Source organism: Artemia sp. Qi Xiang Cuo, chromosome 6 (genome assembly GCF_049724085.1).
Source record: "Artemia sp. Qi Xiang Cuo chromosome 6, ASM4972408v1, whole genome shotgun sequence".
Taxonomy (NCBI): domain Eukaryota; kingdom Metazoa; phylum Arthropoda; class Branchiopoda; order Anostraca; family Artemiidae; genus Artemia; species Artemia sp. Qi Xiang Cuo.
In genome coordinates this window covers 18,064,607-18,082,705 of record NC_142799.1, presented here as the reverse complement: position 1 = coordinate 18,082,705, position 18,099 = coordinate 18,064,607, and the positions used below count along the sequence as shown (strand labels likewise).

Here is an 18,099-nt window from a genome sequence, read left to right as displayed (position 1 = left end):
ACCATGAGAATCTTACTGACTTTTAATTATGAAAAAATTCTGAGACTAAGAAGGCAAAACCCAAAGGAATAGCACGGGGAAACGGATGAAATGCAGAAGTTAAACCCGGAACCCCATGAGAACGTCTAAGCCAAGAAAAAGGGAAGACATTAGAAAATGAGTGGGTATAGAGGTCTCCACTCGTCCTTGCTATGTCTTGTTCCCTTATTGTAAGTATCGTTTACGTAAAACCGTGTGGTTATTACGCTGCTACATGCGTTTCTTAAACAGCACGGACCTGCGTGAACAATCAAGGCATGAAATGTGTTGTAAACTGAGACCTCAAAATTTAACAATGTACGGTAACTTATGATCAAAGGGCTTCTCTAAATATAGGTAAGGGTTAAATGAACGTTAAAGTAGGAAATTAGCCTGGTATCTTCGTTTCCTTTACAAAAACGAATTAAAATAAACATATGTTTTTGAAATCCCCATGGGAGTTCTTATATACTGAAACTACATTAAATAGATTTATGTTATTTAAATCCTAATTCACTCTTTAATATTAGTTCCTCTATTTAATTTTGTCTTGTAGGGTAACATTTACCCCAAAATTCACCTAATCCTATTTATTATTATGTGTTAAGACTACTTGATTTTAAAGAACGTGTGATTCTGCCTCGTTATTTTTATTACAGGAAGTGGATTGGCATATTAGAAATCGATCATTACAATGAGTTGTCCAGTGCAGATACAACCTAGTAGCATCTATTTCCATCATACCTCAACCAACGAAGAGTACTCACCATACACTCCAGGCAATTTTCATCCCACATTGTTTACGAAAATTATAGTTACCTTTGATCGTTGTTTCCTTGACCACGAACCATATTGCGTATCAGGTAACACTATATTTGAATCTCAGTATCCAGTGCATTATCGAACTATATAATCATATAAATCAAATATTGACGAAGACCACACTGCCTTTCCATATCAAACAAATACAACTTAAAAACAATAGGGAAATTTTTTCAAGACAGTGCAATTTAAATCGGTGAATATTTCGGCCCTATGTCCAAGTGCCGTCTTCAGCACAACATTAAAAATATATATAAAAACAAACTTACATTAAAATACGAAGTATAAACTAAAAATGCTTTTTAAAAAACCCTTTTTAAAAACCTTTAAAACAGCCCTAGTATCCTTACTTCAACGAAGTTCAACCATGACTGATAAATAAAATGACGAGAGAGGATTCTGCTTTAGCTAGCCATATATTTGATAATCCCAGCCACAAAATACTTTTTGAAAAATCTTCTCTCATTAGTAGTGATTTGGGGATAAAACAGGTGGTCCGGGAATCAATCGAAATTAGGCTCAAAATAAATAAAAATATTTCCTTAAATAGAGACTTGGGAGAATACTCACTGAATTCTTTATACTCAAATTTTACTAAAAATGATCAAAAAAAATATTTTATTAAACCAATTGACAATAGTATTGAACCCGTTACAAAAAGGCCTTTAAGACTAGCTGCTAAGAAAGCAAGATTGGCTTTGAAAACTTGCAGTTAATAATTTCATTTTATTTCGTTTGAATGAATTCATCCTATGTCGTCATTTTATATGTCGTCAGAGCATAATTTATGACCCTTGCCCTGAAGACTGTGTGGGGAATTCTCTAATCAAAGGTATAATTACCTGAACTTTAAACTGCGTGGAACAAAATGGCTATCTCAAAATTTTGATTGATCAAGCCATTTCAATTTCCAATCAAATGAGCCCTTTATAAAGTTTCTACGACAACACGTTCTATAAAAACCTTATATGCCCCCAGGGCATAACTTACAACCCTTGCCCTGAGGGGTGGGGGGGGGGGACATCCTCAAAGACCTAATTTCCAGAACTTTCAACTATGTTGAACAAAGTGGCTAGCTCAAAATTTTGATTGGATGTGTTTGGGGAAACGGTGGGCGTGAGGGGGATTACATGCCCTCCAATCACTTTCGACTATTGAAAAGGGCACCTTTTGAAGTTTCTACAACATCGCTTTCTATAAAAAAAAACCTAATATGCCCCCAGGGCATAACTTACGACCCATGCTCTGAGGGCTTTGGGGGTGGAAGGGTTGTCATCCTTAAAGATCTAATTTCCAAAAAAACTTTTTGAGTTTCTACTACAACACTTTCTATAAACACCTTATATGTCCCCAGGGCATAAATTAAAACCCTTTCCCAGAGGGTAGTGAGGGGGTTGTCATCCTCAAAGATCGAATTTCCAGAACTTTCCACTACGTTAAAGAAAGCGGCTATCTCAAAATTTTGATTGGATGTGTTTGGGGAAATGGAGGGCGTGAGAGGGGCGTTTGTTGCTCTCCAATCGTTGTCAACTATTAAAAAAGGCAGTAGCCCTTTCAATTTCCAATCAAAGGAGCCCTTTTTAAGTTTCTACTACAACTCTTTAAATAAAAACCTTATATGGGCCCCGGGCATAACTAACAACCCTTAACCCGAGGGCGAAGGGGGGGGGGGTCATCCTCAATAACCTAATTTCAAGAACCTTCAACTACGTTGAAGAAAATTGCTATCTGAAAATTTTGATTGGATATGTGTGGGGAAATGAGGTGGGTGAGTTGCCCTCCAACCACTTCCGAGAATTAAAAAGGGCACTGCCCCTTTCAATATCCAATCGAATGAGCCCTTTTTGGGCTCTAACCGTTTCAATTTCCTATCAAATGAGCCCTTTTTGAAGTTTCTACGACAACACTTTTTCTAAAAACCTTGTATCCCCCAAGGCATAACTTACAACCCCTGCTCTGGGGGCTTTGCGGGGTTGCCATCCTCAAAGACATAATTTCCGGACCTTTAAACTACGTTGAACAAAATGGTTATCTCAAAATTTTGATTGGATGTGTTTGGATAAAGGGTGAACGTGAGAGGGGGGTTAGTTACCCTCCAATCACTTTCGACTATAAAAAAGGGCACTAGCAACTTCAATTTCAAATCGAATGAGCCCTTTTTGAAGTTTCTACGACAACACTTTCTATAATAACCTTATATGCCCCCAGGGCATAACTTACAACCCTTTCCCTGAGGATCGTGGGGGGGGGTGGCACCCTCAAAGACCTAATTTCCAGAACTTTCAACTACCTTGAACAAAATAGCTATCTCAAAGTTTTGATTGGATGTGTTTTGGGGAAAGGTGGGAGTGATAGGGGGGTTAGTTGCCCTCCAATCACTTTCAACTATTAAAAAGGGCACTAGCCCTTCAAATTTCCAATCGAAAGAACCTTTATTGAAGTTTCTACGATATCGCTTTCTATAAAAACCTTATATACCCCCCAAGGCATAACTTACAACCCTTGCCCTGAGGGCTGTGGGGATTTGTCCTCCTCAAAAACAGATTTTCTATCAGGAAATCAACTACGTTGAACAAAATGACTATCTCAATATTTTGATTGGATATGTTTGGTGAAATGATGGGCGTGGAAGGGGTGTTAGTTGCCTTCCAATCACATTCGACTATTAAACAGGACACTAGCCGCTCCAATTCCCAATCGAATAAGCCCTTTTCCAAGTTTTTACGACAACTCCTTCGATGCGAAATGCCCTGGTATGGAACAACACAAAAAATAAATAATACATTTTGCCAACATCGTTCTTTACTTAGGCAACACTATAACTTTAACATTTATAGAAAGCGTTGTCTATAACAACACTTTCTATAAGCCTTACATGCCCCAAAAGCACAACTTACAACCCTTGCCCCGAGGGCTCTGAGGGGGTTATCATCCTCAAAGACCTTATTTCTAAAACGTTTAACTACGTTGAACAAAATGGCTATCTCAAAATTTTGATTGTATGGTTTTGGATACATGGGGGGCGTGAGAGGGGGGATAGTTGCCCTCAAATCACTTTCGACTATTAAAAAAGGCACTAGCCCTTTGAATTTCCAATTCAATGAGCCCTTTTTCAAGTTTCTACGACAAAGATTTCAATGAAAACCTTATATGCCCCTAGGACATAACTTACAACTCTTCCCCAGAGGGCTGTGGGAGAGGGTCCTTCTCAAAAACATAATTTCTATCTGGAAATCAACTACGCTGAACAAAATGGTTATCTCAAAATTTTGATTGGATGTATTTCGGGAGATGGTAGGCGTTCAAGGGGTGTTAGTTGCCTTCCAATCACTTTCGACTATTAAAAAAGGCACTAGTCATTTCAATTTCCAATCAATTGAGCCCTTTCTGAAGTTTCTATGACAGCGCTTTCTATAAAAACCATTTATGTCCCCAGGGCATAACTTACAACCCTTGCCCTGAGGGCTGTGGGGGGGGGTATCATCCTAAGAGATCTAATTTCCAAAACTTTTAACTACGTTCCAAAAACTTTTATCTCAAAATTTTGATTGCATGTGTTTGGGGAAAAGGTGGGCGTAAGAGGGGGGCTACTTGCCCTCCAATCACTGTCGACTATTAAAAAGGGCACTAGCTACTCTAATTTCCCATCGAATGAACCCTTTTCGAAGTCTCTACGACAATTTCTTCGATACGAAGTACCTTGGTATGGAACAAAAAACAAAACAAAAATAATAATAATACATTTTACCAAACATCGTTCTTTACTTAGGCAGCGCGATTGCACTACTTATGATAATCTTGTTAAAATATTTCCAATCAGATACCTGATACAATAGACTCGATTATTGTAGCAAGAAAAGTAGTACAAATAATGTTTTCTAGTAAAATTTAAGAACATATACCGAAAACTCTAAACCTACAAAATATTGAAAAAATCCATGAAAAATTTGGAATCCTGAAAGAAGATGTATAAAATTACAAAATTACAAAAGGTATAACATTCAAGCTCGCAAGACTAAATCATATTGAATAGCTTGCTAGCCATACTAAAACTTGGAAAAACTGAGGAAAAGTCTCACTACAAAAATGAACTATGCTGACCCTATCTTACTTTGTAGCTCAGTTATCATACGATCTTTCTCTTCACAGACTGCTATCAAATTTTCTTCCAGATGGGCTCTAGTCTTTTGCTCCAACTGAGATCGCTCCTTCATATCAGACATTATTTTTAAGACCTAAAATAAGAAAGGATCGAATATATGAGTTTTAAACATGTTCAATCAACGATTTCCCAGTTATCCCTAATAATTGTTGTCCCTATTTTGAATAAAATGGCTATCTCAAAATTTTATCTGGTGCATTTGGTGAGAAAAGAGCAGTTGAAAGGATTAGGCTAGTTGTACTCCGATTATTTTTGATTAAAAAAAAAAGTGAACTAGAACTTTCAATTTCCAATCAAATTGAGCTTCCTCTAAAATTTATTCTACTATGCCTTCCAGAAAAACCATATATTTTAACAATGGGCAACTCGCATAATTTATAGCCCTTTCCCTGGGGGCTGTAGGGGGCCATGTCAATAGAAAATGCTTTGCTCTGAATTATGTTGAACAGGCTACGTCAAAATTTTGATCAGATACATTTGGGGAAAAAAAGCATGGGGAGACTGGTTGCCCTCCGATCACTTTTGAATGTTACAAAGGCACTAAAACTTTCAATTTGCAATCGAATAAGCCCCCTTTAAAGTTTATGTGACCATTCCTTCCGCATGAAATTAGCCTGGAAAAATTGTAATAAAAAAATCTTTGAAGCCTTATGGCTCTTTGGTATAAACAACGCAATAGCGTTGCATCTGAAGCAATTCTGTTCCATGTACTTGCTACTTTTTTTTTACTTTTCTGTTTGTTTTTCTTTTTTTGTCGGTATTTTTTGAGTAGTTAAGACTTAAGACAAGGGGCCTGAAATAAGTTTAGTTTTGCATCGTTGGTAAATTTTAATTACCGCAGTTTGAAATTATCTTATTTTTCCACCAAGAGAGTTTCATGGTAGTCATTTGGGAAAACCTAAAACAAAGTGATTACAGGGAAACCATGCTTCTCGAACGCCCCTTTTCACTGCCCTCTCCCCAAAGACATCCGATTGAAATTTCAAGATAGACATTTTGTTGAACATAACTGAAAAGTCACATAACTATGCCTCTATGGATGACACGACCCCACACAACTCTTGGGTAAACAACTGTAGTTTGTACAGTTTGCTCATTGTTCACAGACGGGATTAGTGATTTGCAAGGGGGGGGGGCATGTTTGACTCTTTTTTCAAAAAAACGGTAAGAATATTAAGGCAAAGCTCTTATGGGATATTAGAGAATTGTCGAGTTAAATCAAAACATACTATAGCGATGCGGAATAGCGAAACAAATAAACAGTAGAGAAGGGGCTATAAAAAAAAACTCCAGAGAGGCGGGGTAAAGATTAAAGAAAAGGTTTTTATAACAAAAGTGTTTCAACAATTTTTCACTTTATATATCTCGGAAATCTGGTCCAATAACAGGCACGGGGGGGAGGGGAGCAACTGCCCTATATGCCTTCCCTCTTGACACCCGTGCAGAGAACGTCGTTTAAAAACCCAGAAATTCTTAAGCTAAAACTAATGTTACCGAGTTTCCAAATTTTCTGCAAATTTGTTTGGCGATTGAACAGAAAGCATGCATTAAGGATTAAAAAGCTGCATGTGCAGCATTTTCGTTCATTGTTAGATACTAGCAAACTATTGGGAATGAGGAGCCTTTTAAGTTTTTTTTTTACATTTCTAATCTTTACAAACAGTTATTAACAGAAGTATAGGATAATAAAGAGTAAGAAAAGAAAGAGCAAAGAAGATAATAAAAGTAAGCTAGTTATGATAATCATGTCATCATATACAAATCAAATGTACTTAATTTAAATCAGTTCATGTGTCGTTATTTGGTATTTCAAGCTAATAATGTATCAACTTAATATCATTATTATCAATTTAATATTAATAATAATAATAACAATAGAGATCATAGAGCTTTTTTTTGTTAATTATATTTAAAGGATTATTAAAAAGATTTTCTACATTAACAGCATTCTACATAATAAAAATAGTATTTCCATTAATGACACTGTCCTGTTTACAATAGCCGTTCCAATTTCCAATAAAATGAGCCCTTTTCCAAGTTTCTACGACAACTTCTTCGATACAAAGTGCCCTTGTATGGAAAAAAACAAAAAACCAAATAAATAATACATTTTGCCAACATCGTTCTTTACTTAGGCAACACTATAACTTTAACATTTATAGAAAGCGTTGTCTATAACAACACTTTCTATAAGCCTTACATACCCCAAAAGCACAACTTACAACCCTTGCCCGAAGGCTCTGAGGGGGTAATCATCCTCAAAGACCTAATTTCTAAAACGTTTAACTACGTTGAACAAAATGGCTATCTCAAAATTTTGATTGGATGTGTTTGGATAAATGGTGGGCGTTATATGGGGGTTATTTGCCCTCAAATCACATTTGACTATTAAAAAGGGCACTAGCCCTTTGAATTTCCAATGCAATAAGCCCTTTTTCAAGTTTCTACGACAAAGATTTCAATGAAAACCTCATATGCCCCCAGGACATAACTTACAACTCTTGCCCTGAGGGCTGTGGGGGAGGGTCCTCCTCAAAAACATAATTTGTATCTGGAAATCAACTACGCTGAACAAAATAGTTATCTCAAAATTTTAATTGGATGTATTTCGGGAAATGGTAGGCGTTCAAGGGGTGTTAGTTGCCTTCCGATCACTTTCGACTATTAAAAAAGGCACTAGCCATTCCTCTTTAGGAATCAAAATCCTACGTGCACAATTTCGTTAATTTCCAATCAATTGAGCCCTTTCTGAAGTTTCTATGACAACGCTTTCTATAAAAACCATTTATGTCCCCAGGGCATAACTTACAACCCTTGCCCTGAGGGCTGTGGGGGGGGGGGGGGGGGGGTTATAAACCCCAGAGATCAAATTTCCAAAATTTTTAAATACGTTCCAAAAACTTTTATCTCAAAATTTTGATTGGATGTGTTTGGGGAAAAGGTGGGCGTAAGAGGGGGGCTAGTTGCCCTCCAATCACTGTCGACTATTAAAAAGGGCACTAGCTACTCTAATTTCCCATCGAATGAACCCTTTTCGAAGTCTCTACGACAACTTCTTCGATACGAAGTACCTTGGTATGGAACAAAAAACAAAACAAAAATAATAATAATACATTTTACCAAACATCGTTCTTTACTTAGGCAGCGCGATTGCACTACTTATGATAATCTTGTTAGAATATTTCCAATCAGATACCTGATACGATAGACTCGATTATTGTAGCAAGAAAAGTAGTACAAATAATGTTTTCTAGTAAAATTTAAGAACATATACCGAAAACTCTAAACCTAAAAAGTATTGAAAAAATCCACCAAAAATTTGGAATCCTGAAAGAAGATTTATAAAATTACAAAATTACAAAAGGTATAACATTCAAGCTCGCAAGACTAAATCATATTGAATAGCTTGCTAGCCATACTAAAACTTGGAAAAACTGAGGTAAAGTCTCACTACAAGAATGAACTATGCTGACCCTACCTTACTTTGTAGCTCAGTTATCATACGATCTTTCTCTTCACAGACTGCTCTCAAATTTTCTTCCAGATGGGCTCTAGTCTTTTGCTCCAATTGAGATCGCTCCTTCATATCAGACATTATTTTTAAGACCTAAAATGAGAAAGGATCGAATATATGAGTTTTAAACATGTTCAATCAACAATTTCTCAGTTGTCCCTAATAATTGTTGTCCCTATTTTGAATAAAATGGCTATCTCAAAATTTGATCTGATGCATTTGGTGAGAAAACAGCAGTTGAAAGGAGTAGGCTAGTTATACTCCGATTATTTTTGATTAAAAAAAAAAGTGAACTAATATCGTCTTAATAACATTATTATCAATTTAATATTAATAATAATAATAACAATAGAGATCATAGAGCTTTTTTTTGTTAATTATATTTAAAGGATTATTAAAAAGATTTTCAACATTAACAGCATTCTACATAATAAAAATAGTATTTCCATTAATGACACTGTCCTGTTTACTATTATTGTTTTCTGCATTCATTTATGACACTGTCACTGTCACGCATATTTTAATGACACTGTCATGTTTGCTTTTGTTTTCCGCATTCATAAATTATTTTTAAATAATGTTCGATAGCCAAAAAATTTTTAATTCTTTTCAATCAGATATAGATCTAATAGTTTTTCGAGTTATGGAAACCGTTCACAACGAAATCAAAGCATAGACAGATGCCAAACAACAGACAAATATTTTAACTAAAGCTACATATAAGACGAACTTACATTACATAAATATAAGACATATAAGGTGAATTTGCAAGTGAAACCATTATTATACTTAGAAAGAGAATAAAACAGACATCAAGAAGTATGCTCCCTTGTCACTACGTCAGAAATGGAATCATTTAGATATTTACCATCAAGGTAAATATATCAGTATAAAAATACAACAATAATTATTAAAAATATAAACATTACCATCACAGGCCTTACCCTTGTTGAACACCATTTTTGTGAAAGAAAGTTGATTCATAACAGTATAATATAACTAATATGAATAATAGGAAATATGTAAAAGACAATTTGAAAAATAAAAGACCTTGAAAATTTCTGAGCTATTACCAATTAGAAGACCAAATTTAGTAGCATTCGAAATACTGTATATAGCAGAATATACGCGTACTGAACATACACATTTTGTAAGTACACATTTTAGATAGGCTATTTAAACCCACTACTTACACATGAATAAATTCTAATTTCTGAGATTATAGCGCAGACTTTTAAGAGAATTGAAAAAAAAAATCTTCAAACACCATCCAAATCGCTATTAATGCACTGTAGATTCTACCTGACCTATGGCAAAGAAAGAGAGCAAAAACATATTCAAATCACTGGCAACTATCGTTAGTAAAAAATGAAAACTGGAACAAAAATGCTCAATCGAACAAAAATTTTGTCAAATAGGCACCTAGCGGAAAATACTTTCCTGATTATAGATGTCACTAAATTATCTGAAAATACTTAGACTTATTAACATGTTGAACTTTCTAAATAAGTTATAGCTTCATTTCTCTGACGCTAATGCATTAATTTCACCTTAATAGATTAATTTAATGAAAAAGTACAATTAGTTCTACCACATGGATATTGTTACTGAATTTTATTTGTTATTTCTTAAACTAATATTGAAGTAACTTGACACTCTCATTTGTCAAAATATAAAATATTGATCATTTTCCATAAACAAAGCATTTCTTTCAAAATTTTCTTTGTAAAATGATTCATCCCCAAAAAAGGTGTTAGGATCTTGGAGGGGGACTTAAAAAAAGCCATCCCATCCATAAAAAGCTCAGCCCATCCCCATATGTAGCAGACATAGCTGATTTTAGCATTTGGATTAATGTGCAAAAAAAGTATCAGGGCATTTATTATATGAACAAACTCTGGCTGGGGTCACCTGGTGCTTCAGAAGTAGCTTTTAATGGAGCAAACCTTAAACTGTATGAAATATAATCCCCCAAGATGCCTACCACATTCAGGATTGAATAAAGTTCGTCCCCCAACGGTGCAGCATTTCGCAGCAGATCCCCCTTCCCAGTGAACAATACCCATTAACACAAACCAAATATCCCTCACACTAATTTGGGAATAAAACCTCCTTCCTTCAGGTAATGTTGTGGACTAAAACAATATTTGTCAGTTTTGGAGGCTTTCCACTCACGAGTTTGAGTAAAGTTTTAAGTAAACTTTTGAGGTAGGTTATGAGAAATAAATCAACGGTTCACGATAGCAAACTAGTAAGAAAGTGACAGATTCCCAAACCCCTAGTCGACCATTTTGACATAGAAGTAAAGGATATAAAGAGTAAGAGAAGAAAGAGCAAAGAAGATAATAAAAGTAAGCTAGTTATGATAATCATGTCATAATATACAAATCAAATGTACGTAATTTAAATCACACCATGTGTCGCTATTTGGTATTTAAAGCTAATAATGAATCGACTTAATAATATTATTATCAATTTAACGATAATAATAATAATAATAACAATAGTGATCATAGAGTTTTTTTTGTTAATTATATTTCAAGGATTATTAAAAAGGTTTTCTACGTTAACAGCATCCTACATAATAAAAATAGTATTTTTACTTTGTTTCTTTGATAAACAATTATCCTTCTCTTAATTGAGCATTGTCCTTTTTTACAGGATTTTGATATAATATTCATTACTAAAGAAAGCATACCATTTATCATTGGCTACTAAACTCCAGTTTTATTCTATGCTGATTAAACTTCTTTAATTTTACATCAAGAATCCAACTTTAGTTTTCTTTTCTTTTTTATAAAGGCTACAGAGCGTGAATTTCTCTCAAGATACATTTGTTTCACAATCTTAATTGAATTTTTTGCCGTTACTATTTTAATTTCATTTTACCTAGAGAAAGGCAGCGTAGTCTAAGAAATTATTCACCAGGGATGTGTTCTATTACTAGGCTCAATATTCCTTGTTCGTCTCATACGTTCGACTAGTAAGGGCTATCCATTTCATCATAACTGTTGTTCAAAAATACGACAAATCAATAAGAAAATCACGTTGGGCCTCAAGGAAAATATATATGTATTAAACAAGTTCTCCTCCTCCATGTTTTGTTAGGATTTAAAATTGCTAAATTATGACAAGGGTCAGTTCCCATTTAAAACGGTAGCAACTTGGTGTGTCGAGTATTTCAAATATATTCTGTTCATTTATTGTTCAAATTTATTGAACATTCAAATGGACACAAGATTCGAGACCGGCAAAAAAAACAGAACCTTCTAAGGCATTATTTTCCAATGGCTTCACTACCGCAGAAAAAAGGAAGCAATAAAAAAGAAGAAGAATATTTTTGTATTAACTGGAAAAGATGTCCTCAAAATACGATTTCAACCTGCTAACTAAATTGCGTCCCTATTTTTAAGGATTGAGCTTAAAGGTCATAACTAAAAATCGAAGAAATACTAGCTAGCAATCCATTTCAAATCCTCGGGACCGTCTTGAGTAGTCCATGAGCAGGACATATAACAGTTCTTGTAGTCCATGCAAGACGACAACACAAACTAAAGAAAAAATAAATAAAAATCTAGGCTAACATAGGTATGGTGGCCTCTCTTTTGGTTGACTCTTTTAATGGTTACAATAGGGAAGTGACGGAGGTAGGAACTTAAGACCTTCCCATGCTAAAAATTTGGGTTGTAGGTCTATTCATCGGAATGTCATTCATATAGCCTAGTAACCTTCCATGGAAGTTGAAGCCATACTCTAAAGAAAAAAGTAAGAAAAAATGTATAAAACTAACCTCCCTCTGCTTCTCATCCCATGCTTGGCATTCTTCGTCCACCTTTTCCGAATCTTCTGGAACGAATTCGTCTAAATCCGAAGGTAATTTTTCTTCTAAATTAAACGCTATAAAAAAAACACATATACATGTATGGTGGTTGTATCATCCTAGTACAGAACATATATATAGAACATACATATATATGTTATCTGTTTATTGTTTCATCTTGTTTTATTATAACTAGGCTCCTCCTCCTTTTAAGTTTGTTAGGTTTATGGCTTTTATCTCCCAAATAAACAGCACGTTACAAAAATAGTCGCGCCATACATTTTAAAAACCTAACCAAACCTGAAATGTACCTAATCAAAATGAAAATGTAACCTAACCAAAACTGTAAATTCATCTAAAAAGGTTTTTCTGCAGAGGGAGAGTGAGGCATTCTATTGAGATCATATGTTGACTGCTTTAAAAGAAGGTCCAAAAGATGGATTAATTCTAACAATTCAATTGAGCAAAGAAACAAAAAACATAAGCAATTTCTGACGTGTCAATACCCATTGGATAGGTTGTTATACAAAATATGAACCAATAAAATTTCAAGAAAGACAAGAAAATTATCCGCCTATTTCGAGAGCTCCTATGGAGACACAAAGGATGTTCCTGTTGAATTTTATCAAAGTCTGCTCCTACGCGTCTAGGGGGATGGAAAAAATTAATTTTATATTTCTGCTACAGGGCTTCTCAGGTCTTGGATTTCAACAGCGTAGATTTTCTTATTCATATTAATTAAAAAAAACTTTTTCCACAAAATAAGTTTTTCAAAGAAAAGTCAGCATTGGTCAGAAAAGTACCACAAATCAGCATCGATAAATAAATGAAACCAAAAACGAACAGAAATTACAATAAATAACCAAGTCGAACTCAAAACGAGCAGAAATTAACATAAGTTGGGCTCAAAACCCCTATGCCTTCCCAAGGCCATGACATAATTTGCACTTTACTTTAAAAAAATGCAAGTGTTTTTACTTTTATAACTTTAATAAATCAAATAATACTAACATTAATTACTAAATATCAGTACATGTATATTCAACTGACAATAACCTTTCATTTGAAATTTTTTCAGTGAAGCGCAAATTATGTTCTGTACTTGGAAAGGCATAAGGGTTTTCAGTCTAACTTATGTTAATTTCTGCTCGTTTTGAGTTCAACTTGGCTATTTATTGTAATTGTTGTCCGTTTTGGGTTTCATTTATTTATCGATGCTGATTTGTGGTAGTTTCACGCTTGGTAGATTAGTTGATTTTATTTTTGCACATTTTCTGTTTAATGGAATTCTTTACTTACCTTTGAAAAACTTGCTTTGTGGAAAAAGAAAATAATACTTTAAATCTTTTTGTAATACTTTAAATGTTTTCGATTTATGAGACTTAATAGTTTGGCATGCTATTTGTATGCTGTAGAAAAATTTGCAGAAATTTTTAACAACATAGACACTTTTAAAAATCTGGACACAAATAGTAGTGTTAAATTTCGTTTCTTACCTTCTCTAGTTAACCTAATATTGAAAACTAGATACCATTTGCAAAAAAAAAATCTGTTTACTTTCTTTGATAGCTTGGATACACTTACGCTATTTTGACTTGGTTAAACTTTAAGAGCTGAAGTTGCCCGCAAAGTTTGAACATAATACCCTCAGTCGTTCTTGGGATACTGCTGAGATGCCTTATTGGTAATTAGCATTAACATAGTACATTTTGATTTAATCTTAAGGCAACTTTTATTTTTTAAACATAATGGCAAATGGGAGGGTGGGTGTGGTAGGGGGATTAGTTGCACTAAAACTTTCAATTTCCAACCGAATGACCCCTTTTTGTGTTTCTACGATAAAGCTTTCTATAAACATCTTATATGTCCCCAGGGCACAAGTTACAACCCTTATCCTATGGGCTATGAGGGTGGATGTTTTCCTCTAAGACATATCTTCCAAAACTTTCAATTACGTTAAACAAGATGGCTATCTCAAAATTTTGATTGGATGTGTTTGGGAACATGGTGGGCGTGGGAGGGGCGTTAGTAACTCTCCCATCACTTTCAACTATTAAAAAAGGCACTAGCCCTTTCAATTTTTAATCAAATGAGAATTTTTGAAGTTTCTAGGACAACACTTTCAATAAAAACATTATAGGATCTCTGGGAATAACTAACAACCCTTGCCGTGAGGGTGGGGGGGGGGGGTTCGTCATCCCCAAAGAACTAATTTTCAAAACTTTCAACTATGTTGAACACAATGGCAATCTGAAAATTTTCTATTGGATTTGATTGGGAGAATGGTGCGAGTGAGAGGGTGGTTATTTACCCTCTAATCACTTTCGACTATTAAAAAGGGCACTAGCCCTCTCAATTCCCAATCGAATGAGCCCCTTTTGAAGCTTTTACGACAACTCTATCTATGAAATTCTTATATGCCTCCAGGGCATAACTTACAGCTTTTGCCCTAGGGACTCTGGGAAGTTTGTCAGCCTTAAATATATAATTTGCAGAACTTTCAACAACGTTTAACAAAATAGTTATATCTAAACTTTGGTTGAATGTGTTTGGGGAAATGGTGGGTGTGAGAGGTGGTTAATTACTCTACACTAACTTTCGACTATTAAAAAGGGCAATTTCAATTTCCAAACAAATGAGCCCTTTTTGAAATTTTACAATAACTTTCTATATAAACCTTATATGCCCCCAGGGCATGACTTACAACCCTTGCACCGAGGGCTCTGAAGGGGGTTATCATCATAAAAAACCTAATTTCCACAACTTTTGACTACGTTGAACAAAATATATATCTCAAAATTTTGATTGGATGTGTTAGGGGAAATGGTGGGCGTGAGAAGGGGTTAGTTGTCCTACAATCACTGTCGACAATTCACAGGGCACTAGCCCTGTAAATTTTTACTTTCAGGCGCGCGAGTTGTGGTTTGTACACCTTCAATTTTTAAAAAAATCTTAATGAATAACCGGGCCTCCACTAAACCCCTTGCCTAGAAGTGTGTGGGGGGGGGGGGATTGTCATTATTAAAGAACTAATTTCCAAAGCTTGCAACGACATTGAATGAAATGAGTATCTAAAAATTGTGATTGGATGTGTTTGGGAAAAAGGAAGGCGTGACAGGGGAATTAGTTGCTTTCAAAGCACTTTCGACTATTAAAAAGGGCACTAGCCCTTAAAATTTCCAAACGAATGAGCCCTTTTTCAAGTTTCTACGAAAAAGATTTAAATAAAAACCTTATATACCACCAGGGCATAACTTATAACCCTTGCCCTGAAGACTGTGGGGGGAGTGCCCTGCTAAAAGGTATAATTTTCTGAACTTTAAACTCCCTGGAACAAAATGGCTATCTCAAAATGTTGATTGGACATGTTTGGGGATATGGTTGGCGTGGAAAGGGTGTTAGTTGCCTTAAAATCAGTTTCGACTATTAAAAAGGGCACTAGCCATTTCAATTTCCAATCGATAGAGCCCTTTTAAAAGTTTCTATGACAATACGTTCTATAAATACCTTATATGCCCCCAGGGCATAACTAACAAACCTTGTCCTGAGGGTTTTGGATGAATTTCTTGCTCAAAAAAATAATTTTTATTGGGAAATCACCAGTGCTCAACACCAGTGATATCTACCGTGTGTGAGTGGATGTGTGGGGTGAAATGGTGAACGAGAAAGGGGGGGTTAGCTGCCCTATAATCACTTTCAACTATTAAAAAGGGCACTACACCTTTGAATTTCCAATTGAATAAGCCCTTTTCTAAGTTTCTACGACAAAGATTTCAATTAAAACATATGAAGACTGTGGGGAGAGAGTCCTGCTCAAGGGTATAATTTCCTGAACTTCAAACTGTGTGGAACAAAATGACTATCTCAAAACTTTGATTGGATATGTTTGGGGAAATGGCGGAAGTGGAAGGGGTGTTAATTGCCCTCCAGTTACTTTCGATTATTAAAAATTACACTAGCCAATTCAATTTCTAATCGAATGAGCCCTTTTTGAAGTTTCTACAACAACGCGTTCTATAAAAACCTTATTCGCCCACAGGGCATAACTTACAACCCTTGCCCTGAGGTTTGTGAGGGGGTCGTCATCATCAAAGACCTAATTTACAGAACTCAAAAATTCGTTGAATAAAATGGCTATTTCAAATTTTTGATTTGATGTGTTAGGGGAAATCCTCGGTGAGAGAAGGGGGTTAGTAGCCTTCCAATCACATTCGACTATTACAAATAACACTAGCCATATTAATTTCTAATCGAATGATCACTTTTGAAGTTTCTACGACAAAGCGTTCTATAAAAACCTTATTTGACCCCTGGGCAAAACTTACAGCCCTTGCCCTGAGGGCTGTGGGGGGGTTGTCATCATCAAAGACCTAACTTACAGTACTAAAAACTACGGTGAATAAAAGTGCTATCTCAAAATTTCAAGTGGTGGTGTTAGGGGACATGGTGGGCGTGAGAAGGGGTTAGTTGCCCTTCAATCACTGTCGACAATTAAAAGGGCACTAGCCCTTTCAATTTTTAATTTAATGAGCCCTTTTTGATGTTTTTACAACGTCGCTTTTTATAAAAACCTTACTTCCAAACAGGGCATAACCTACAACCCTTGCCCTGAAGTGTGTGGGGGGGGGCGGGTTGTCATGCTTAAACACCTAAGTTCCAAAGCTTTCAACGACATTGAATGAAATGAGTTTCTAAAAATTGTGATTGGATGTGTTTGGGAAAAAGGAAGGCGTGACAGGGGAATTAGTTGCTTTCAAAGCACTATCGACTATTAAAAAGGGCACTTGCACTTAAAATTTCCAATCGAATGAGCCCTTTTTAAAGTTTCTACGACAAATATTCCAATAAAAACCTTATATGCCGCCAGGGCATAACTTATAACCCTTGCCCTGAAGACTGTGGGGGGAGTGCCCTAATAAAAGGTATAATTTTCTGAACTTTAAACTCCGTGGAACAAAATGGCTATCTCAAAATGTTGATTGGACATGTTTGGGGATATGGTTGGCGTGGAAAGGGTGTTAGTTGCCTTAAAATCAGTTTCGACTATTAAAAAGGGCACTAGCCATTTCAATTTCCAATCGAAAGAGCCCTTTTTGAAGTTTATATGACACTACGTTCTATACATAACTAATATGCCCCCAGGGCATAACTAACAAACCTTGCCCTGAGGGTTTTGGAGGAATTTCTTGCTCAAAAACATAATTTTTATATGGAAATCAACAGTGCTGAACAAAATTTCTATCTAAAGTTTTTGATTGGATGTGTTGGGGGACCAGGTGGGCGAGACCGGGGGGTTAGCTGCCCTAAAATCACTTTCAACTTTTAAAAAGGGCACTACACCTTTGAATTTCCAATTGAATAAGCCCTTTTCTAAGTTTCTACGAGATAAAATGGCTATTTCAAAATTTTGATTGGATGTGTTAGGGGAAAAGTTGGCGTGAGAGGAGGGTTAGTTGCCCTCCAATCACTTTCAACTATTAAAAAGGGCACTTGCCCTTTGAATTTTCAATTGAATGAGCCTTTTTGAAGTTTCTACAACAACTCCTTCAATAAAAACCTTATATGCCCCCAAGGCATAATTTACAACCCTTGCCCTGAAGGCTGTGGGGAAGTGTCCTCCTCAAAAATATAATTTCTATTGGGAATTCAACCACGCTGAACAAAATGGCTTTCTCATAATTTTGATTGGATGAGTTTCGGGAAATGGTTGGCGTGGAAGGGGTATTAGTTGCCTTCCAATCACTTTCGATTGAATGAACCCTT

The 18,099-nt window shown here is 35.5% G+C and overlaps 1 protein-coding gene across 2 annotated transcripts in view; it reads right to left on the bottom strand.

The window, feature by feature from the left end:
• Positions 1-8,477: 8,477 nt before the first annotated feature.
• The window catches only part of LOC148950939 (uncharacterized), a 145,959-nt gene continuing 136,337 nt past the window's right edge, over positions 8,478-18,099 (bottom strand). For both annotated transcript variants that reach the window (XM_089090519.1, XM_089090520.1), the window contains 2 exons: positions 12,307-12,413; positions 8,478-8,609 (listed from right to left, as the gene is read on the bottom strand). In XM_089090519.1, coding sequence (XP_088946645.1) covers positions 12,402-12,413 — 12 coding nt within the window. In that variant the 3' untranslated portion in view covers positions 8,478-8,609; positions 12,307-12,401. The remainder of the gene's footprint in view (positions 8,610-12,306; positions 12,414-18,099) is intronic.